The 24,734-nt window shown below is 36.5% G+C and overlaps 1 protein-coding gene across 1 annotated transcript; it reads left to right on the top strand.

Annotated features, from left to right (window-relative positions):
• Nucleotides 1–4,463: 4,463 nt before the first annotated feature.
• Nucleotides 4,464–16,324, top strand: LOC110467176. The gene is made up of 7 exons (XM_021524147.1): nt 4,464–4,568; nt 10,207–10,326; nt 10,575–10,652; nt 11,274–11,303; nt 11,637–11,734; nt 15,198–15,930; nt 16,139–16,324. Exons 1-7 carry the CDS (start codon nt 4,525–4,527, stop codon nt 16,242–16,244), a joined length of 1,209 nt encoding a protein of 402 aa, XP_021379822.1. The 5' UTR covers nt 4,464–4,524; the 3' UTR covers nt 16,245–16,324.
• The last annotated feature ends 8,410 nt before the right edge of the window (nt 16,325–24,734 follow it).

Below are 24,734 nucleotides of genomic sequence, written 5' to 3'. Positions count from 1 at the left end.
TTTGTTTCATCAATGTTCCATATCTTAGTCTTTGTTTCATCAATGTTCCATATCTTAGTCTTTGTTTCATCAATGTTCCATATCTTAGTCTTTGTTTCATCAATGTTCCATATCTTAGTCTTTGTTTCATCAATGTTCCATATCTTAGTCTTTGTTTCATCAATGTTCCATATCTTAGTCTTTGTTTCATCAATGTTCCATATCTTAGTCTTTGTTTCATCAATGTTCCATATCTTAGTCTTTGTTTCATCAATGTTCCATATCTTAGTCTTTGTTTCATCAATGTTCCATATCTTAGTCTTTGTTTCATCAATGTTCCATATCTTAGTCTTTGTTTCATCAATGTTCCATATCTTAGTCTTTGTTTCATCAATGTTCCATATCTTAGTCTTTGTTTCATCAATGTTCCATATCTTAGTCTTTGTTTCATCAATGTTCCATATCTTAGTCTTTGTTTCATCAATGTTCCATATCTTAGTCTTTGTTTCATCAATGTTCCATATCTTAGTCTTTGTTTCATCAATGTTCCATATCTTAGTCTTTGTTTCATCAATGTTCCATATCTTAGTCTTTGTTTCATCAATGTTCCATATCTTAGTCTTTGTTTCATCAATGTTCCATATCTTAGTCTTTGTTTCATCAATGTTCCATATCTTAGTCTTTGTTTCATCAATGTTCCATATCTTAGTCTTTGTTTCATCAATGTTCCATATCTTAGTCTTTGTTTCATCAATGTTCCATATCTTAGTCTTTGTTTCATCAATGTTCCATATCTTAGTCTTTGTTTCATCAATGTTCCATATCTTAGTCTTTGTTTCATCAATGTTCCATATCTTAGTCTTTGTTTCATCAATGTTCCATATCTTAGTCTTTGTTTCATCAATGTTCCATATCTTAGTCTTTGTTTCATCAATGTTCCATATCTTAGTCTTTGTTTCATCAATGTTCCATATCTTAGTCTTTGTTTCATCAATGTTCCATATCTTAGTCTTTGTTTCATCAATGTTCCATATCTTAGTCTTTGTTTCATCAATGTTCCATATCTTAGTCTTTGTTTCATCAATGTTCCATATCTTAGTCTTTGTTTCATCAATGTTCCATATCTTAGTCTTTGTTTCATCAATGTTCCATATCTTAGTCTTTGTTTCATCAATGTTCCATATCTTAGTCTTTGTTATATCAATGTTCCATATCTTAGTCTTTGTTATATCAATGTTCCATATCTTAGTCTTTGTTATATCAATGTTCCATATACTACGATAATATTCTGTGGTGAAAAGGTTGGAGGACTTCAACACACTTGTGAAAACTTGATACTACTCAATACAAAGGTAGAATTAAACCAGAAAAATGGAAGACAAAGTACGAAAACATGATGAAATTACAACGTATTATTACATGTATCATTACTATCAAGAAATGTTCAATCAAAACTTTCTAAAAAAACGTCTTACTCTGACTTCGATTCTATCCCGATGTGTTCATTTGAGTACAGTACATTCAATCTTTAAAAATCAGTCTTTCAAATTAACGAACCGAGTGTACGAGCGATTTTTAAATAACTTGTACAGTGCATAATCTTTCGATTAGTAGGATTTTGTACCTTTTTAACTACATATAATAAAACTCGTGTTGGCTTAATTATTTAACCCAACTTGTGTCGACTTGGTTATTATATACTGGGCGCGTTAATCAGGTGTGTGTAAGGCTCTTAAGCTCTTCACATTGCTCAGGTACTTCATACTACAGGGCCAGTTTTCATTAAGGATACACACTGCCTTCTTTCTCTTTTCATCTGTAATGGAATGCAAATATACGCACTATTAGAATAACGTTTTCAGACATGTGACACCCATACAAAAATAACAAAACTCAATCACAAATAGACTGTAATACATTGTATAACACACATTTATAGACTGTAATACATTGTATAACACACATTTATAGACTTTAATACATTGTATAACATATATTTATAGACTGTAATACATTGTATAACACACATTTATAGACTGTAATACATTGTATAACACACATTTATAGGCGTTAGAATACTACATCTGAGTTTGGTTTTGAAAACCGGTTTTTTCTCTGAGCAAATAATCACATATGCGGACGAAAGAAGATCAAAAATAGCGATTTTTTCACAAGTTTCTCATCAAGATGTTTGAAAATAAAATCCTCCTTATTTCGATACCAAATGCATGAATACTTCAAGCATTAAATTATTTTATATTAATTTTTAAATCAGCACACACACAAAAAGAAAAATTAGGTAAGGTTTTGATCTTCTTTTCGAGAAACTATTTAAGCAATTTAAACATTTTCTAAACATATATTACCCCTCACTCACCCATTTACTCACACCAGGATCAGGAGAACCATGTACAAGCCATGTAAAGTGTAATATCGACTCCCTTGTCCCAGGGAACTGTAAGGTAACAGGCCCAGACGTACATATAATGTAAAGCCGTGCATCGTGATATAGGGCACCTCACATAAGCTTGATGAGCTTGAATTAGCAAGATACAGAAATTTGCCGGTTTTTGAACTTTTAAAAATCCACATGTTGAATATTGGTTTATTGTCAACTGTCGAGAAAGTATAAAAACATGTACAAATGTAGACGCACATCTACATTTTGCCCACTAAACTAAATGATTAATAAAATTATTCATTAAAAAAAAAGGATTTCGTATCAAAATAATACAGGAAGCAGTCTGTCCAGCCCTTAAAAAATGTACTATCGCGTAAAACTTTGTCTATCTTACGAAGAGGAAGCATTTTTTAACATAACCATAAAGTAAAGATTGTGGTGTAAATTAATGACGCCCCATTTGTCCTTGAATGGGTTTAAAAATGTGTTGTCTGATTTTAAACAACATGATATAATACCTTCTTGGGTGCAAAAATGAAAAACGGAAAGAAAACGGGGCCAGGAATAATGTTAGTTTTCCATAGGTAAGGGTTGACCCCCCGCCATCTAAACATTATTTTTATGTATTTGTAGAATACGGAACAGTTTGTTATTAACCCTATGTAGGACATTTAAGATAGCTGGCCCATGTATCATGAAACTGTAGTGCTATTCCAGATTTTGTTCTTCGAACAATCGAAATCAATAGATTATTGTATTTCTCCCACAGCATCGGAACCACTTGTATGTAAGGATTTTAAAACATGATGCGATATTTCATTTTCCGATAGTGATATTTGTTTCCCTCATCCTAAACCAAACAATAAGTGTTATCGATTGGATTGAATTATTCCCGTCGGATAAACTAAAAGGACAAAGCTTTTGTAAGTGAAATATGAATCTTTGCAAGCACAATCGAAATGAAATGTGCAATTCCATCGCATAATGGAAATCCATTTCAACATGTATATAATTCAATGTCTACTATCCTTCTTTACTTACGGTATGAAGATTTAATCCCTTTCGGACGTACTAGTATTTACAGTTCGTGTTCGTCAACATAAGTCTCCTACAAACAACTAAACTTGTTTTGTTTAAAATAAGTCGTGCATGACTGCAGTATCAACTGATTGAGATAGATGTGTACGTGTCGGATTATCTTATTTTAAGTTAAATAAACTTTGATATAATTACTAGATACGATAGCAATAGCATATGTGTGTCCCAATCTGTAGTCTCCGCAGCTGTGTTCCAATATACTCTATCTGTGTTCCCTACATAGTATACTTCATTTAAATATATTCCCTTAGACTCGATAGCTGAAGGTGTTACTAAATCTCCATAGTTATCCCCAAGCATCAATAGCTGTGTTCCAATATACTCTATCTGTGTTCCCTACATAGTATACTTCATTTAAATAGATTCCCTTAGACTCGATAGCTGAAGGTGTTACTAAATCTCCATAGTTTTCCCCAAGCACAAATATATTTCCTTATACTCGATAGCTGAAGGTGTTTCTAAATCTGCATAGTTTTCCCCAAGCGTCAATAGCTGTGTTCCAAAAACGCCATATAATATGATCTCTATACTCCATAACTATGCTGCCTGGACTTCTCGATTTGTCCTCTAGATTCTATGGGTATTATTTAATAGAATGTCTATAGCTGTTTCCCTAAAACTCTGTAACTGTACCCCCATAGCTTCTAATGACATGAATATAACAGCATAACAGCAAATTTCTCAATTTCATTTATGTGCAGACGTAATAACAGTTGCCATCCGAAAATGTACATGAGGCTACTCTAACACACTGAACAAAAAAACAAGCGATCTTTTAGTTTCAAGGAGGTAATTTCAAAGAATGTTCATCGTTCACATACACGACATTTCAATCGGATTTCCTCATCTGAATAATGTTTACTCCATTTGTAAACGTGAAATATCCAATGTTATTCGTTAGAAATTCCGGATGAAAAGACACCAAGCGGTAAGCGTGATACCTTTTGCCAATTCTTTACTATGACGTTCTTCCCATTGTGACGTCATATCCATTGTCACGTCACGAGCTGGTTGTCAGGCACACTCAGGCGGGGCTGATCAGCAAAATGTCGGCAATCTATGGACAGGATCCTCTCTCACAGTTTGCGAGGTAAGACCAGAGACGTACCAGCAACATACACCACCATCATTAGCAATAAGTAGTGTACAATTGTGTAGGTTATTTGTATACGTCTTCCTCGTGCAATATATCAATGCTAGCCTACTTAAATCTACATGCGGCATGGGTTTTACCAAGTCATTAAGGAATCTGTTTTTTCAACAACATATTTACACGTTGATGAACTATCAACATAACTTAAGTCATTTTTAATAACATTATATGTTTTACGTTGGATTTTTGGTGAGTTCTTATCATAAAATATTTTAAAAAAAGGACAGGGTTTACAGAAGTTTAAATATTTCTAAATATCAAACTTTCATTACTGTCTCCTATTTAACTGTTTCTGTAATGGGTTACTGTTTCCTTTTTAACTGTTTCTGTAGTTGGTTACTGTGTCCTATTTAACTGTTTCTGTAGTTGGTTACTGTGTCCTATTTAACTATTTCTGTAATGAGTTACAACTGTCTCTTATTTTATTATTTCTGTAATGAGTAACTGATTCCTATTAAACTGTTTCTGTCTCCTATTTAACTATTTCTGTAATGGGTTACTGACTCCTATTTAACTATTTTTGTAGGCCTAATTGGTTACTGTCTCCTATTTAACTATTTCTGTAATTGGTCACTGTCTCCTATTTAACTGTTTCTGTAATTGGTCACTGTCTCCTATTTAACTATTTCTGTAATGGGTTACTGACTCCTATTTAACTATTTCTGTAATTGGTCACTGTCTTCTATTTAACTATTTCTGTAATTGGTCACTGTCTGCTATTTAACTATTTCTGTAATTGGTTACTGGCTCCTATTTAACTATTTCTGTAATGAGTTACAACTGTCTCTTATTTTATTATTTCTGTAATGAGTAACTGATTCCTATTAAACTGTTTCTGTCTCCTATTTAACTATTTCTGTAATGGGTTACTGTCTCCTATTTAACTATTTCTGTAATGGGTTACTGTCTCCTATTTAACTATTTCTGTAATTGGTCACTGTCTGCTATTTAACTATTTCTGTAATGGATTACTGTCTGCTATTTAACTATTTCTGTAATTGGTTACTGGCTCCTATTTAACTATTTCTGTAATGAGTTACAACTGTCTCTTATTTTAATAATTCTGTAATGAGTAACTGATTCCTATTCAACTGTTTCTGTCTCCTATTTAACTGTTTCTGTAATGGGGTACTGACTCCTATTTAACTATTTCTGTAATTGGTTACTGTCTCCTATTTAACTGTTTCTGTTGTTGGTTACTGTGTCCTATTTAACTGTTTCTGTAGTTGGTTACTGTGTCCTATTTAACTGTTTCTGTAGTTGGTTACTGTGTCCTATTTAACTGTTTCTGTAATTGGTTACTGTCTCCTATTTAACTGTTTCTGGTGTTGGTTACTGTGTCCTATTTAACTGTTTCTGTAATTGGTTACTGTCTCCTATTTAACTGTTTCTGGTGTTGGTTACTGTGTCCTATTTAACTGTTTCTGTAGTTGGTTACTGTGTCCTATTTAACTGTTTCTGTAGTTGGTTACTGTGTCCTATTTAACTGTTTCTGTAGTTGGTTACTGTGTCCTATTTAACTGTTTCTGTAATTGGTTACTGTCTCCTATTTAACTGTTTCTGTTGTTGGTTACTGTGTCCTATTTAACTGTTTCTGTAGTTGGTTACTGTGTCCTATTTAACTATTTCTGTAATGAGTTACAACTGTCTCTTATTTTAATAATTCTGTAATGAGTAACTGATTCCTATTCAACTGTTTCTGTCTCCTATTTAACTGTTTCTGTAATGGGGTACTGACTCCTATTTAACTATTTCTGTAATNACTGGCTCCTATTTAACTGTTTCTGTAGTTGGTTACTGTGTCCTATTTAACTGTTTCTGTAATTGTTTACTGTCTCCTATTTAACTGTTTCTGTAATTGGCTACTGTCTCCTATTTAACTATTTCTGTAATTGGTTACTGGCTCCTATTTAACTGTTTCTGTAGTTGGTTACTGTGTCCTATTTAACTGTTTCTGTAATTGTTTGCTGTCTCCTATTTAACTGTTTCTGTAATTGGCTACTGTCTCCTGTTTAACTATTTCTGTAATTGGTCACTGGCTCCTATTTAACTGTTTCTGTAGTTGGTTACTGTGTCCTATTTAACTGTTTCTGTAATTGGTTAATGTCTCCTATTTAACTATTTCTGTAATGAGTTACAACTGTCTCTTATTTTATTATTTCTGTAATGAGTAACTGATTCCTATTAAACTGTTTCTGTCTCCTATTTAACTATTTCTGTAATGGGTTACTGACTCCTATTTAACTATTTCTGTAATTGGTTACTGTCTCCTATTTAACTATTTCTGTAATGAGTTACAACTGTCTCTTATTTTATTATTTCTGTAATGAGTAACTGATTCCTATTAAACTGTTTCTGTCTCCTATTTAACTATTTCTGTAATGGGTTACTGACTCCTATTTAACTGTTTCTGTAATTGGTTACTGTCTCCTATTTCACTTTTTTTTGTAATGAGTTACAAATGTTTCCTATTTAACTGTTTCTGTAGTTGGTTACTGTCTCCTATTTAACTGTTTCTGTAGTTGGTTACTGTGTCCTATTTAACTGTTTCTGTAATTGGTTACTGTCTCCTATTTAACTGTTTCTGTAATTGGTTACTGTCTCCTTTTTAACTATTTCTGTATTTGGTCATTGTCTCCTATTTAACTGTTTATGTAATTGGTTACTGTCTCCTTTTTAACTGTTTCTGTAAATGGTTACTGTCTCCTATTTAACTTTTTTTTATTGAGTTACAATTGTCTCTTATTATTTCTGTAATTTGTTACTGTCTCCTATTTCACTTTTTTCTGTAATGAGTTACAACTGTCTCTTATTTTATTATTTCTGTAATTAGTTACTGTCTCTTATTTAACTGTTTCTGTAATGAGTTACAACTGTCTCCTATTTAACTATTTCTGTAATGGGTTACTGTCTCCTATTTAACTATTTCTGTAATGGATAACTGTCTCCTATTTAACTATTCCTGTAATTTGTTACTGTCTGCTATTTCACTTTTTACTGTAATGAGTTACTGTCTCCTGTTTAACTATTTCTGTAATTAGTTACTGTCTCCTATTCAACTAATCTTATTTAATCATTTGTGTCTCCAATCCTGTTCCCAGTCGGACCCTCCCGTAATGTTATACACTCATCTCAATTTTTGCACTTCTGTACTGTTTGCAATTCACCTCTTTTCACAGAAGTGTTTTTTGCTGTTATTAATCGACTTCTGCTGTCAATGAATATTTGCTGGTAACCCCCATCGGTCCAATTCAATAACGTTTTATTATCTCCAAACGACCTCCTGTAAGTTAATTGCTTGTGCTGGCCTCAGAACGGCTCTGGTTCCTCTAGGGCCTGAACTAGCGTTACGGGCTTATATGTACATTCAGAAATCCACATTTGATATAGTTATCGCCGATTTAATTACTCAAATCTCTTGATTTTGCATTTAGAACTGACCCCCGGGCTACCGTTGCAGTTGTTTTTCTATATGAAAAGCAATTTAATCAGTATCTTAATGCTTAATAATCAAATGTTATCTCTTGTTATCTGTTGCCTTAGTAAAATGCTACCAGAAACCGTCAGCCACCTTCGCCTTTAAAATCAAAATATTTTTTTCATGAATGATGATTTCACATTTTATCATGAAAGGCTAAGACTGACTAGTACCCTCAAGTGTGACATGCTGCTGAGTGGCTTAGACTGACTAGTACCCTCAAGTGTGACATGCTGCCGAGTGGCTTAGACTGACTAGTACCCTCAAGTGTGACATGCTGCCGAGTGGCTTAGGCTGACTAGTACCCTCAAGAATGACTTGCTGCCGAGTGGCTTAGACTGACAAGTACCCTCAAGGGTGACATGCTGCCGAGCGGCTTAGACTACTACCCTCAATTGTGACATGTTGGCGAGTGGCTAAGACTGACTAGTACCCTCAAGTGTGACATGCTGCCGGGTGGCTTAGACTGACTAGTACCCTCAATTGTGACATGCTGCCGAGTGGCTTAAACTGACTAGTGCCCTCAAGTGTGACATGCTGCCGAGTGGCTTAGACTGACAAGTACCCTCAAGGGCGACATGCTGCCGAGTGGCTTAGACTAGTACCCTCAATTGTGACATGTTGCCGAGTGGCTTAGACTGACTAATACCCATAAGTGTGACATGCTGCCGGGTGGCTTATACTGACTAGTATCCTCAATTGTGACATGCTGCCGAGTGGCTTAAACTGACTAGTGCCCTCACGTGTGACATGCTGCCGAGTGGCTTAGACTGACAAGTCCCCTCAAGGGTGACATGATGCCGAGTGGCTTAGACTAGTACCCTCAATTGTGAAATGTTGCCGAGTGGCTTAGACTGACTAGTACCCTTAAGTGTGACATGCTGCAGGGTGGCTTACACTGACTAGTACCCTTAATTGTGACATGTTGCCCAGTGGCTTAGACTGACTAGTACCCTCAAGTGTGACATGCTGCCGGGTGGCTTATACTGACTAGTACCCTCAATTGTGACATGTTGCCCAGTGGCTTAGACTGACTAGTACCCTCAAGTGTGACATGCTGCCGAGTGTCTGAGACTGACAAGTACCATTACGTGTGACATGCTGCCGCATGACTTAGACTGACAAGTACCCTCAAGGATGACATGCTGCTGAGTGGCTTAGACTGACTAGTAGCCTCAAGTGTGACATGCTGCCGAGTGGCTTAGACTGACAAGTACCCTCAAGGGTGACATGCTGCCGAGTGGCCTAGACTAGTACCCTCAATTGTGACATGTTGCCGAGTGGCTTAGACTGACAAGTACCCTCAAGTGTGACATGCTACCGGGTGGCTTATACTGACTAGTACCCTCAATTGTGACATGTTGCCGAGTGGCTTAGACTGACAAGTACCCTCAAGTGTGACATGCTGCCGAGTGTCTGAGACTGACAAGTACCATTACGTATGACATGCTGTCGCGTGGCTTAGACTGACTAGTACCCTCAAGTGTGACATGCTGCCGAGTGTCTTAGACTGACAAGTACCATTACGTGTGGCATGCTGCCGAGTGACTTAGACTGAAAGGTACCCTCAAGGATGACATGCTGCTGAGTGGCTTAGACTGACTAGTAGCCTCAAGTGTGACATGCTGCCGAGTGGCTAAGACTGACTAGTAGCCTCAAGTGTGACATGCTGCCGAGTAGCTTAGACTGACTAGTACCCTCAAGTGTGACATGCTGCCGAGTGGCTTAGACTGACTAGTACCCAGAAATGTGACATGCTGCCGAGTGGCTTAGACTGACAAGTACCTTTTGGTATATTGTTGTGACTGCTAACATATTATCGATGTTTTCAGTTTGCGTCCATAGTTAACACCAATACAAAATAGAATGACAACAGCTATCTTTCAATATTTTTACTATTCCTTCTTTTCCCTGGTTTTAAGTTACACATTAGAACAACATGTATCTTATATGAAGTGAAGCCTTATAGGACAGATGTCGGCGTTAATTAAAAGTCGTAAAACGATTGCTATAAAGTATTGTTTGATTGAGACCTTGCAACTTCATCAAAATAAATAGAATTAAACGTAAGAAGCATCCAACCCGTTTTTGTTACAGGACCCCTGGGACTGCCGATAACCAGTCGTGGTCGCCCCGGCAGAACTCGCGCTGGGGGGAGTATGACGTCCTCAATGAAGACGGGAGGGACTGTCGGTTATCTGATGGACTCTTGGGATTGTGAGTAAAATCACACGACCAAAATTTTGCTCCATAATGTAACAATTTGTTAGCAACACTCAATAGGTGTATTTACCTAAAACCTATACATGTTTTCAAAACTTTGAAAGGCTGAGAAACGTCCTAGTTACGGAAATGTTGAACGTTTCCAATATCAAATATACGTAATAAGTACGGCAAGCATACAGCCCACAAGGGTAGAACACGCGTGATCTGTTTTTATCTTACTTGATCTATTTCATTTACAGCCGCAGTAACTTTGACTGTTGTCACCAAGCAGAAGTCGCCGGAAGTCATAACCCAATCGATACCTTCGGCAACCACAGGCGAGTTCTTCCAATCCTTTACGAGTTATCTCCCTTAGTCTTGTTCTCACCACATCCTTTTACTTTACAACAACTTTGAAACAATCTAAAAAAATCTACCAATCATACAATATATTTTAATTGCTTACATGTAGTATTATTGAAGCATTACAAAACTGTTCATACAATGTAGTTGTAGTATACACGTACATCCCTGGATGTCCCCGAATGTTCCCGAACATTTAGACACATTGCGACGAAGTCAGTTCAAACGTCTTTCTGTAAAAGCTGTTGTACTCCGCCCACCTCACAGGAAGTGACCGAGATTTAAAGATTTTTGTTTTGGTTGTCGCATGACAAACAAAGATAAACAACACACTGTAACAGTTTCATAATGTCGTCTTAATGATTACACTATATTTCTTGTTACCTTTATCGCGTTGGTGAATCGTTCAATCAATACAGTGACTGTTATCCTTGGACCTTCAAAGCCGGGGAATGTCATAGTAATGGAGCACATCCATACACATGATTATGTGTTCAGCTCAAATACACAGAATCGTGTCGCAAGTGATAAATGATTTCGAGAAAAATGCTACTACATTTTGGTATTGTCAGATGACTTTCTGTTTATTTTTTCAGATTGCCCAAGCCTCTGGAAGCAGATTACAGGTATTTGTGATATACTATTGTATCATCATGATAGGGTTGCTATGGGGGGTTTAGTGCTGCCTAGTAACATAATACACTAGCTCGTAGACTTAGGATGCCAGTGGCGGATCCAGAGGGGTTTTTGGGGCTTCAGGAAACCCCCCAAGTCTGATAATTTTCTTTAAAAATCATGTATTTTCACCAATTCCCCCCCCCCCCCCCCCCCTTCGTTGTACAATAAATATGTTTATCTTGAGTATAATAGCTTAATATTCTGTTGAACATTTTACGAGGACATTCTTACAGAAGTATAATAATACATACTGTATCTTCTTGTTCATCTCTGAATTGCAGTGGTATGGAGACTCCCCGAAAAACTGACCGTCACGTGGTGTGTGACCCACATGTGGACGTGTTTCCCCTGCATAACCCGGAAAGAAAAGACGAAAATGGTAGGATGGCTTTGTTTCAAGGATGTTTTTCATCTTTTTGAGACTACGTTTGCTTCACATAATTCTATTGGAGCATTGGTATTCTTTTCCTTGAAACTTTGTTATTTGTTTGAACAAGAGGCCCAAAAGAATAAGTGGCGAACAAATTAAATTGAATAGCCAATACCATCACTCTAGACGCCCTTATCATTTAGAAGTCGATCAAAATTTTAACACACTTGAACACCTTTGACTTTGAAAGATTTGCTATCTTTCCATCCAAGTATGCTCCGAGCCCAATAGCATTGCTCACGGACTTGCTCATGAGTTTATACCCTTTGTAGTCTAGTCACCCTACGCTTAATCAGCCAAAACCTCAAACTAATTGCAACAGAATTTTGTTTTTTTGTTTTGTTTTTTGCAATGGTAGTTATCAGTATTATAACAGGAAAAAAGTCTCCTGGAATCAAACTTTGGTAAAATATTATTCTGACCTTCTATAGGATCAAGAAAATACGGGAAAATCACATATCTGACCACTTTTGAAGTGTAATATCTACCTCTTTTACGATACTGGATATATAAGATTAAACGTATAGCAAGACCAACTGAAATATATATTACAGATTTACCAAAATGATACAGCAGAGGTATTGCATTGAAAAGTTATTGAACTATGAAAATGGCCTAAAAGCATTTTTAGCTTGACAATATTGGCTTTTGTTTTCTATTTAAATGCAGAACATACTAATTACTTAATCTCAGTGACCATATGAGTCTATTTCTAGCTTCTTTAAACATCACATTTTATCTTATATTAATGCACGAAAAATGGTACATTCACATACAAAAAAAAAAAAAAAACCCATCTAATTTGACCAATCGTGCCGATTTGGTGTTAACTTATGCCAAAATAAACAATTTACCTATTTCTGTAACATGTAATTTGAAAAAGGACAAGCAAATGCTTACAAGCATTTTATATCCATTTGTGTGTGTGCAGAACTTATTGGAAATGTTTATTTTGGCAAGATAAGTGTACAAATGTGTCCAAGCTCTGATGTTGAAAACTTAATCTCATGCAATTTTGCCTCAATACTGAAAAAAAAGTCCATGATTCTGAATAATGAAAATCTTTATTTTGGGCACAGGTTTTGTCCAACTAACAAATAGTTTTGCCAGTAAACCAATAATAAAACGGATCTTTTTGTGAGATTAATTTGTAGTTAAACATTAATATAACTTCATCATTTTATTGGAAATTACGTAAAAGAAGGCAAATCGTTACATGATATAAAGGTAATAATAAACCCAGATAGGATTCGAATAGCTACAGAAGTGTAACCTTACTTCCAGTTATTTTTAAAATATTCGAAACTATTATTGATGATAGAATCAGTCCTATTTTGACATGTTACTGTAGCATTTCTGGACAGGAACAAAACTTTCGATACTGTTTGGCACGTTGGATTGTTGTACAAGTTACATGAAATAGGACTTAAATCAAAGGTATGGGTAATCTTAAAATGTATGAATACTGGTGTGCGAAGTTGTATAATAGCTAATAACCATACATCGAGGTGGGTTAACGTCCAACGGGGTATCTTACAAGGAAGAGCATTGTCAGCAAAAATGTACTTAGTTTTTATTAATGATCTACTGAATCCAATCTAATTAAAATTATATCTTCACATCGCTCCCGTTTACTGATATGTCGCGTTGAAGATCTAACAACATCCCGTAGATGGTCATGTTCAGGCGACCTTTGCATTAACCAATCAGATGAGAGCTTATGCATTTCTGTAAGTGATGATGTAATGATTTCGGAACACACTTGCTATGACTTGCAGAGAGGTGTCAAATGAGCATCGAAAATGGCGGCGCCCATGACACCACGCCGTGTCTATCTACAAGACAACGTTTGTAGAATTTGTGGATTTTGCTTTGAAATAAGAGAGACTTCCTCTTCTGGTGATGTTGTCGTTTAAAAGTTTAACAACCTGAAACTAAAATTAACCAATGACAGGCTTCGCAATATTCAAACAATCACTGGAGCAGACGAAAAAGGCTACGAGGTGTCTGCATTAAATGCTACAGGTCCTGCTTTCTGATTGGTTTAAAGAAAGAGTTATGTCGCGTTTTGATTAGCTTGTTATAAATACGATAATGCATTCATGTTGACCTCTGACGTGACCCTCTACGGGATGTTGTTAAATCTTCAACGCGACATATCAGTAAGCGGGAGCGATGTGAAGATATAATTTTAATTAGATTGTACTGAATCAAATAGAGAAAAGCGGTAAAAGTTGCACTGTAATGGGAATAACTGTAAATGTTCCTACTCAAGCTGACGATATCACATTGATTGCTAATAGAGTCAGCGATGTTAGATGTATGTTAGATATTTGCGAAAAATATAGCAAGAAATGGAGATTGGTTTTTTCTGGGACCAAGACCAAAAAAATGAAAATCATAATACCAAAAGGAAACCATTATTCATGTTGGTGTTGCATTAACTTCTAAATTAAATTCTTTCAATCGCATCTCTAGAGCATGTTGTAAGTTAAAAAGTGATACCATGAGACTCATACGGAACGGATTACATCCAAGAGCTTTAAACCCACTTACACTTCATGTAAGTTAATCAAACATACGGTATATGCTTCGGCACTGTATGGTTGCGAACTTTGGTATTTGTCACGAACAGAAATTCTTATATTAGAACGGGCTCACAATGTTGTAATAAAATCTATACAAGGATTTGAAAGAAGAAAATAGGATGGTCATCCATAGAAAGTATTATTAACGTCAAGAGATTACTATTTTTGGAAGGCTATGTAGTATGGGCAGGAATACGTTATCAGATAAGATCTTTTTGAATCCATTGATTACAGCAGTTCTGTTGATGGATACAATTGAAGTATAGTCTGTACAAATATGTGCATGAACTTATAAATAATTGTAATTTTCCTGATGAGAGAAACTGGAAAACTATAGTGAAAGTGTCTGTTTCAATCAAACAGGAAAATGATTTTAGTGAACGTATCTCAAATGACTATGATTTGAGCAAAATTTATACATATTCATGATAAGTTACAACCGCACTGTCTATAGTTGTTATCAAAGAAATGCCCTTTATACAGTTTATAATGAATCTTATTGTAACAATTAGAAGCAGTAACACTGCAAATCATACAGAACATGTTGTGTTAAGATGTGATTTTACGAATGTTATAAGAGATAAGTTATGGATAGATATAGCCAATATACACGAAGTTAACTTCAGGTTGGAAAATAATGAACTGGAAGAACTTCTGTGGTTATGAATGTCTATACAATGTACGGTGTGCTACAGGGAGGTCTGTTTTGTCATATATCCAATGAATACACGGGAACACTATTTTGAAACATCCGGGCTGGTGAAGTTTTTAAACTGACTTTCAGAAAAATTATCTTTAAGAGAATGTTTATGGTTATGTTACAGGAGACCACGTGTTACCGCCGTCCACACGGTCCGCCATAGAGGACACACACCGGAAGCTGTACTGCTCCTCTCGTTACAGCAGTATGTATCCTGTGGATGTGACGTCAGAGAGCGACGTAAATCAGACAATGTGTCTCGATTGCGTGGTTCCAGATGAAAGTCAACCGATGTCATGCCCTGTTTTTTTTATTCAGCCTCCATGTGACAGACACAGTGATGGTGCGTGTAGTCATGTGATGGACAAGTTTGGTAGCGCCCCACCGGAAGTATTGCGTGAGGCTGACAACGATAGAGAATCAATTTACGAACCTTCGTTTTTTTCACCAATGTCTCTCAAGCGAAAAATGTTTGATGGTGAATATGACGCCAATCAGAACTTCCATAATCACCTTATACAAGACGTGTATCGGTACCGTTTGCCGTCTATCTTTCATTATACTGAAGGATTCGAAAGTGACCAAACAGTACCGGATACAATGAATCATGAGGTTGAGAAAAAGGATAATGAAGACATTACTGATGGCTGTTCCAGATTCCTCCGTCCTGCCATCCCTCCGACCTTAATTCGGGACATGGTAGACCTGAAAATGGAAATGGAACTTGCCAAACGGACCCAAACTTTGCCGGAAAACAAATTGTCCAACCAAAGACCCCTACCCAGTATAGACAGTTGGACTGAGTGGCCACACGAACCAAAACTTAGCCTCCCCCAGAAGTCGAGGACCCAGAAAAGGTAAATTATCAACTTCAACAATTGCAACTTCCATTCATTTCCCTTATACATGACTATTTCAGTCTATGGTTGTTTGACTGTAATAGTATTGTTCGCTTTAGTTTCCTTGGATACAGTTATATCGTGTGAAACTCATTCAACAAAATTCCAATGCGATCATTATTTGTCACATACATTTAGTTTAATGATCATTCTTATTCTTTCTCAGGTTCAATATCGAACACCCCAAGACGATACCAGATCTCAGGGACTTCAAAGTATATTCTAAGAGAGTTAACTTCAATGGCTTCAACTCGTCTGTTTTCCGTGGGTAAATTGTGACCCCCTGGTGGAGCTTTTACACAAGATGTTGATATGTCTGCTCGTCGATCTAATAAAAAAAAACTTAACTGTAGAATTGATGGTTACGTTTCTGGTATTTGTCTGTCAAATTGGTGTGTGTCAATGACATAAACTGTCGAAAGTGGTGTCCATTAGTGGCTAGACGTGTCCAAAGGGTGATGAATGAGTATGGTATCCATTTCCTGTGTAAACTAACAGTCTGTGCTAAATATAGGCCAGTATAGCAACCAGTGACTATTTTAGGAAAAGTAAATGTGATTCGCTGGTATCTCGGGCCGTAAGACTGACAGCTTAAAAAGATTACCATAAAGATGTAAAGATTCACACATTACACTTCATGTCGATCGCGATGAACATGATAAATAATCTCGGAAAGGTTGCCGTCTTCTAAATGACCCTATATATGGATTAAAAACGACAATCATAATGTAGATACGGAACACACCAAACAACACGTATATATAACAATAAGAAGATAAAATCATAATAAATTACACCTTCACGAAGTTTCTTGTCACGATAAGATTGACAAGCAGGACTACATAAGATCTATTTAATGGTAATTTGTCCTGTACCTTGCATTGCAGCATTCCAACAACAGACAAATGAAAATGAATTATGTTGAGCAAGTTAAACCCAGTGTTTTAGTATCGAAACCTAAATTTTTGAGCCCGTGTACTTTGTAAAGCTTTCTGTCTATGATGCGGAAGTGTTCCTGATGTATGTTTGACCATTGACTGTCTTGCTTTTACGCAATGAATAAATCCATGTCATGTTTTGCTTATTACCGTAGGTGTATATAAACATTGCATGTACCAGAAGCAATTTGATCTTGACGCTTATACTACCGCCTCGCATAAAATGAGGCTATAGGAATACTTTATACACTGAAGCTTTTATATCACAAATATCAAAATCTGCTGACTAAGACTGCCATCAACAAAAATGGAATTACAATGTTAATATACGCATTCAATCCCCTGTGATGAATAGATGACGATATGGGGGTGGGGGTGGGGGTGGGGGGTTGCTAAGGAAATCCGCCATATTGGATCCAAGATGGCGTCTTAGCAACCCCCTCAACCTATGGCCCCATATCTTCATCACTTCATCATGTGGGGGGTTTTGCGTGTGACGTCATCAGTTTTAGTGTTAACGACTGAATATCTGTATATTTAGTGTGACGTCATTTTTACGGAATTAACTCCCCTTGTTTCTGACTTTTTACCTTCTGATTTCAGATATTGCATCCATGGACTGTCTCTCTCTCTGCAACGCTTGACAGACCTGTTTTTTCTCTCTTTTCTGTTCTACTCCTTTTCTGCTCTTTTTAATCTTATATTTTCATTTTCCTTGATAATCTTATGCATTAAACATATTTACAAACAATAAATAGTTACAATATGCGTTTTTTACAATATAATATAATTCTTTTATTCACAATGTGCTGATTAAATAAGCTAAGGTGTTACATTTTCACGTAACACTGAGTGAGGTCTACATCTTTAGCTGAAGTGCATGTAACGCGTTTATATATAACTAGTACTAAAAAGAGTTTGGTATTTTCCAACTAAAACGTTTGTTTTCTGTTTCTTTTAAATCAATGCTAACAATCAGTCAAGTCAAACTTAGGGGTTATCTTGTTGATGTACACAGCACCGTGTGTTGTATATCGTTGCTCAAATCTGATTGGTCGATGCATTTAGTTGCTCAAATCTAATTTGTCGAAATCTGATTGGTCATTGCATTTAGCTGCTCAAATTTGATTGGTCAAACTCTGATTGGTCTTTTCACAGCCTTTCTAATTCGGCTTCCATGTTACTATTAATGGCGTTTTTGTAAGGTCGACGAAGCATTGGTGAGAAAGCCCTGGAGAGAATACCTGAAATCAGAATCAGAAAAAGGCGGAAACAGGGGAGATAATTTCGTAGGTAATGCGAAATTGATGGCGTCACACACAATACACAAACTACAACCACCCTCCACATCATTTCATAAATGTTTGTGTAATGTGTGTAACGCCAATGAAAACAGAAGCAGAATGACGTCACACGCAATATACACATCTATTGGAAACAGGGTGAGATAATTCATTCTGTAACACTAAATTGGATGAAGTCACAGAAATATACACATCGATGATAGTGACGTCACGTTCGACGACCGTTACGTCATCTAAAGCTACCCCATTGTGAACAAATAGTTCGGAATTCGTTTTTGCCGGACCTAAGGACAAAGACAACACTACGTGTAAGGTCAGGTGATTTTCCCTGAACGTACAGTACAAAACGACAGGACTGTCAACTTCTCTATGATGAAAGACATTGTATTGTCGGACCGCGGTAGAGTCACAAAAACAGTAGACGAAAAAATAATGAGGGATCAGAGGACATTTGCGCTGTACAATGAAACGCGTACCAACTTGTATAGACTCGTATATACTAAAAGGGTTATTTAAACACGTATCCGTACGGTTATTAAAGTGTAAAGAGCTGTTTTCACTCCTTTGTCGTAACAGGTGCTACATCTGAATCAAAATCGGCGACACTCTTTACTTTGCGAATCAATTAAGGACCCCTGTACTATCTTTGTAAACCACTTGTACTCCAGAGGGACCAAAAGTAACTCTTATACTTTTCACTTTCGGTTATGACGTCACATGAACGGATAGTTGACACTACACCAGGCTTTGAAGAACGGTTCAGTCTACGAATAACAACGATTATCAGGTATTTTCTTTACTTTAAAACGTATTTCATGACAATTCTAAATATTTCTTGAATCGTAACTGTTTTAAAGCTATAGAATAGCTAGAAATTGTTTAGTAACTTCAGCTACAAGTTTATCGGCAATTGACAGGGTTGTCTAACAGCTTGCAAGGAGCTATCTTTGGCTATGACCAGTGCATTTACAGTATGGAATCCTTGAAAAAAACCTTTACAAGACATGATAGATGTCTTACAAAATAGACGAATACTTATACATGCAATATGCTTATAGAAATATCTTAACTTTCGTTTTCGTGGGGGTAAAAATAGCTATTTTCGTTTATGCCTCCCAGGGATAATCCTGGAGGGGGCAATTGACCCCTTAAAACTGAAATTGACCCCTCCGTCTTCCAATGTTCTTTTGATTTTACATAGAAGCCTGAGTTAAGAGCTGATAACGATCGATGGAAGTGACATCACGTTCGACGACCATGGCGTCAACTTAAGCTTACCGTACGATTCTGACAATATGCAGTCTATCCGACTTCCTCCGCCAGCACCAATTAATACAACGGCAAGCAGACACGTACAGGAAGGAACGACAAAACATATCAAACGACAAGGAGTGCATTAGGAAACAACATCGTCAAAGAATGCATAGACAACGACGTGCAAGTGGCCAGTATTATTACAAACTACCATGTAAGTATAAGTATATTGTAAAAAATAGTGCATTTGCTTTTCTGTTTTTTGTTGGGTTTTTTTAATGTATTGATATTTTTTTTTTCTATTTCTTTCAGTTCAAACAACACGACAACACTACTTATTGGCCATGTTGAGCGAGGAAAACTAACACTATTTTTCATTTGGAAAAAGCCATTCGTGGTTTTTTTTTACACCTTAGTTGATTTAATCAGCACATTGTAAATAAAAGAATTATGTTATATCGTAAAAAACGCATGTTGTAACTATTTATTGTTTATAAATATGTTTTATGTATAAGATTATCAAGGAAAATGAAAAGATATGACTAAAAAGAGCAGAAAAAGAGCAGAAAAGAAAAGAAAAGAGAAAAAAAAAACAGGTCTGTCAAGCATTGCAGAGAGAGAGACAGTCCATGGATGCAATACCTGAAATCAGAAGGTTAAAAGTCAGAAACAAGGGGAGTTAATTCCGTCAAAATGACGTCACACTAAATATACACACCTTTTGGAAACAGGGGGAGATAATTCAGTCGTTAACACTAAAATTGATGACATCACACGCAAAAAAAAAGCATGATGAAGTGATGAAGATATGGAGCCGTAGGTAAAGGGGGTTGCTAAGGCGCCATCTTGGATCCAAAATGGCGGATTTCCTTAGCAACCCTCCCCCCATATCATCATCTATTTATCACCATACTAATGTGACGTCAGATGCATTATGTCGTCACACTGAAGATATTAATTCCACCAAGATGGAGACGACAGTGATAACGTGTTGCATTGTTTGCGAAATATTTCCGCGTATTATTGGATATGTGACACAAATTATGTTACAAGTAAATTCGTTTCCATTTCAGTAAACATTCTCGAAATTCGTCCTAAATGTTTCCTTTGATTTAGACAGGGCCTTGTAGCCCTCTAGACTAGTTCCAGAAACCCATATTAAAAGGAAAGTCGCTAAAGATTCTGCATTAATATCGTTGTGAAGGTGAGAGTAGAAAGTGATTAGCGAGACACATAAACTGTTTATAAGTGATAGACATACAGGCGTGCACTTCCTGACATTAATGTCTATGGGATAAAGGTAGGGAATGTCATTATACACAAATAATCGTGTGTTTACGAGATAGATATTTATAAACAGACCCTATAATGTAGACGCCGTCGCAATAAAGCAACAATCCCTTGTCAGACAGTTTCGTATCTGCTGCTCTGGTCACTGTCCATCAGCCAGCGTGTCCGAATGTCTTCATGAATCTAAGCGAGCAATGTCATATCCGCGTCCACCAGACGCTTGTAACGGTTGTGGACTTGATCACAGACCACATCCTTGGTGTGTGGCCAATATCAGGTATAGGTACTAGAAGTGATTACATTTACATTGGAAGATGTGGTCGAGTGTACTGTTGTTTCTCATGTTACAAATACCTCAGCACGATACCAGAGCCACAAGCTCCTTACATCTGTCAATAGTATTCGAATAATCATTTGCGGAAACCTATTATATATAGTTCAAACCAAAGTATTGAATCGCAAGAGTGTTTCATGTTGCTATTTATGATTTTGTCTCAATGAAAAACGTCCAGATAGCGCGCGTTGGCCTGCTGACCAAATCTAATACGTACACGTTTCTTGCTAATCGGAACGTGAAATCAATTTGGTTTGAGAAGAGATCAGTCGAACACCATAAATTCGGAAGCAATTGATATTGGAATTGCCTACAGCCCTGGAGGATTCCGCAATCCGCAGGAAATGGCTGATCTCGGACTTACAAACAGAATGTATCGGGCACCTGCTTTCTGCGCTCGGTGACATATTGGTCCCATCACACAAAGCACTGTCTGTGAGGAATCCAACCAACCAAAAGGTCATGTGGCATTTCTGTTTGTACAAATGCACATAGATCTTTAAAACCACAATTATATACTAAAGTAAAGTAAAACAATAAATAACTGATAATGCGGTACTGTTACGTCACAATTTCTCGCCCAGGTGAGAAATCGTGCAAAACATACTGGCAGGGCTGACACGTTCTCTCATCCGGCCTCAGTTCTCTTTGTGTCCCCCAATTCTCTCTCTGGGATATAGACTAATCATAACTTCTCTTCCTAAAAGACTTTTTTACTGAAAAGTTATATTCCTTTTTAGACTAGTTTATGTTATAGAGTAGCACTTAACCGTGATAAGTTATAATCTGGAAGAAGTTGCCCACTTCAGAGATGAGGCAGCAAAACTATGTATGCTACTCATTGCCTTACAGTATACTTTAAAGTTTACTCTTAGAACTTGCCTAAAACCCTCTGGTTAACCAGACAGTGTACAGTCCTTAAAGTTGTCTTCCTTTGTAACTCGTGTTTTAGGGGTACGCATCAAATAAATATATTAATTATTTCACAATCATACAAAGTCGAGTTTTATGTGTTCACGTGGCAAAAGCCAGTATATACCTTCTACTATATGTAATTTGAACCTCATTTACAATTTTCCGAAAGACTTGAGTTTCAAACGTTCACCTGGCAATGACAACGTTGTTGTGTATAAAACTTGTGTGAGAAGAAAACTTTTGTAATGTAATACTTGTGTGGAATTAGCAAATTTCTTATAATCATTTTTTTTTTAAATCAGAATCTGCTGCACTTGTGTACTCACAGCAATCATGCACGGCAAACAGTGGTACCGCTCATATCAGCAACTCTGCCGCTGTTACTGCCGGGAGTAATAACATACCCCTAATTTTTCATTTTGTCGCCGTACTGTACACAGATCCTCGTTCCAATGTATTATTGAACACGTGACAGGATCATATGTCGCCACTTCGCCACTGTCAGCGGAATTCAATCAAAATAATTAACGTTGTGTTAAAGAAAGCCATAAAGTACAATTGCATGTGACGTTCTCCCCTCTGGTTCAGACCGTCCTCAAACTTCTGGCAGCAGTAGTGTACACGTAACACACAACATGTACGTCGTGAGGGAACTAATAACATTTTACGAGTGTCTTACTATAACATGGCTCATGTCACATAAGGATTGAAGCCGCTAGAGCTTCATGTTACCATATTTATATACCTGAATGAACAATAAAAAGTACTTTTCAATACACAATCATTTAACGAAATAAAGGTTCTCCCTTATATTTTCCGTATTGAAGTGTCTGTGTCGTTGGTGGAAACGAGATTCATGGAACAGCCTAACGTCGCCAAAATGTTTGCTTCTCACGTTATTCGAGGTGGAGGGAGAAGCTTCAAAATGGCGTTTATCAAATTGCGTTCATACGTACGTAGCTATACATTTACATTTGCATGGCATTGTCACTATATAGCCTCTTTGAAAGCTGTGTCGTTGATGGGACCATAATTACCATGCATCACGAGACACAATTCTTAGCCTATTAATACAACACTGACCGGAACTACAATATCCAATATAAATAAACATGACGGCTGCTGAAATATCGCTGGGCATTGTGAGATTTGAGAATGTCATTGTAAATTGATGTGCAAAATAAAAAATAAAATAAACAAGAGGCCCGTGGGCCTTAACGGTCACCTGACATCCGATTCAAATTAGGACTATCACCCAGGGGCCAATTCATACTTTTCGTCGGTCCGAGTGACCTTGCTGCATCGTCCATTAACTTCCGTAAATATGAACCGATTTTGATGAAACTTTGTATGCAGCTTTGTATCAATGCGATCCTAGATGATTTTGAATACCTGACCAATTTGATTATAACTTACATAGTTATTCCCCTTGGTAATTCTATTATTGTTGGACCCTGTGAACACGATAACTGAAATAAATGGGTGTGACTCCAATTTTGACCCAAGGGGTCTGTTTTGAACAAACTTGGTAACTGTATGTCTTCTGTTCTTGGTTAAAAGAAACAAGTAAAAGCGTAAATCAATGATTTATTAAATAAGGCACAAAATTTGAATAGCACCTTGTTAATAGGAAAAATTCGTCATGAATGAAAAATGGGTGTACCACATGAATTTACATCTATTCTTGTGTAATGTCAATCAATATCACAGGGACAAATAATAATATAATGACAAAGGGCAATAACTCTGCAGGTTACCGTCAAATAATTACCGGACAAAGTTTCATTGAACTCCGTCAACATTTATTCAAGATATCGTGTTTACAAGGTCCAATACTAATAGTATTACAAAGGGCAATAACTCTGTTAGTTAATGTCAAATAATTCCCATTTTCGAACTCATCCGAGATCTTATTGATATAAGGCCGCAAACAAAGTTTCATCAAACTGGGTTGATAATTACTTAATATAAGTTATCATGTTCACAAGGTCCAATAATAATATGATTACATGACAAATAACCATGCTGTTATAGAATCTACCGACTGTTGTCAGGTTCCCATACAATCAACAAATACATTCACGCCTGGATTCTTCACAAAATGAGCGAAGAGTAAAGTTCGAATTAACTTCCAAAAATAACTCCCTCGTGGAGGGCAAGGTCGGATTTACGGTGTTCACTGTTTTTGTCCATGCGCGAAATTTGTTCCGGGGCAAAATCGGAACAATTTAAAATCTAACTTTCAGCTCAGAGTTCTATTGATAAACTTAAATCACCCTATATACATATCATACGCAATTGTATTGATACTGAATTGTGGAATAAAATTCAAGTGTTTGTTAAAATTTCAAAATACTACTTTGTTTGCCAATCAGCACGCGACAATTCGCTGTTCAAACTATTGAACGAAATTGTATGGACTGTCGATAACGCGGGCATTTTCAATTTTAAATATAAATTATCAGTTAAAAAAGAACATAAGAGGCAGAGAAAACGTAAATATAAGTATTGAACTGTTTTTGTATTTTATTTAAGATCGATTTGAATGACACAGCTAGCGCGCATTATGTTGTTTGCTTGCAAAGCTGTGTCATTCAAATAGATCATAAATAATATACAAAAACAGTTCAATGCTTAAGTGAACGCATTGTCTTCGTGTAATGCTTATCGAGGAACTTGCAGTGTATACTGTGTATAAACATAATGACAAAGTAAACATCATTCCCC

This window comes from Mizuhopecten yessoensis, unplaced genomic scaffold (genome assembly GCF_002113885.1).
Source record: "Mizuhopecten yessoensis strain PY_sf001 unplaced genomic scaffold, ASM211388v2 scaffold11165, whole genome shotgun sequence".
Classification (NCBI taxonomy): domain Eukaryota; kingdom Metazoa; phylum Mollusca; class Bivalvia; order Pectinida; family Pectinidae; genus Mizuhopecten; species Mizuhopecten yessoensis.
Note: the sequence above shows the minus strand (reverse complement) of the source record. Positions and strands in the feature narration are given on the sequence as shown.

Bases quoted from the DNA above. Each gene is read 5' to 3' on its own strand.
- LOC110467176 (XM_021524147.1), top strand. From the start codon at position 4,525: ATGTCGGCAATCTATGGACAGGATCCTCTCTCACAGTTTGCGAG. The intron at 4,569-10,206 runs GTAAGACCAGAG...TTTTTGTTACAG, and splicing joins CCTCTCTCACAGTTTGCGAG to GACCCCTGGGACTGCCGATA. The intron at 11,304-11,636 runs GTATTTGTGATA...TCTGAATTGCAG, and splicing joins CCTCTGGAAGCAGATTACAG to TGGTATGGAGACTCCCCGAA.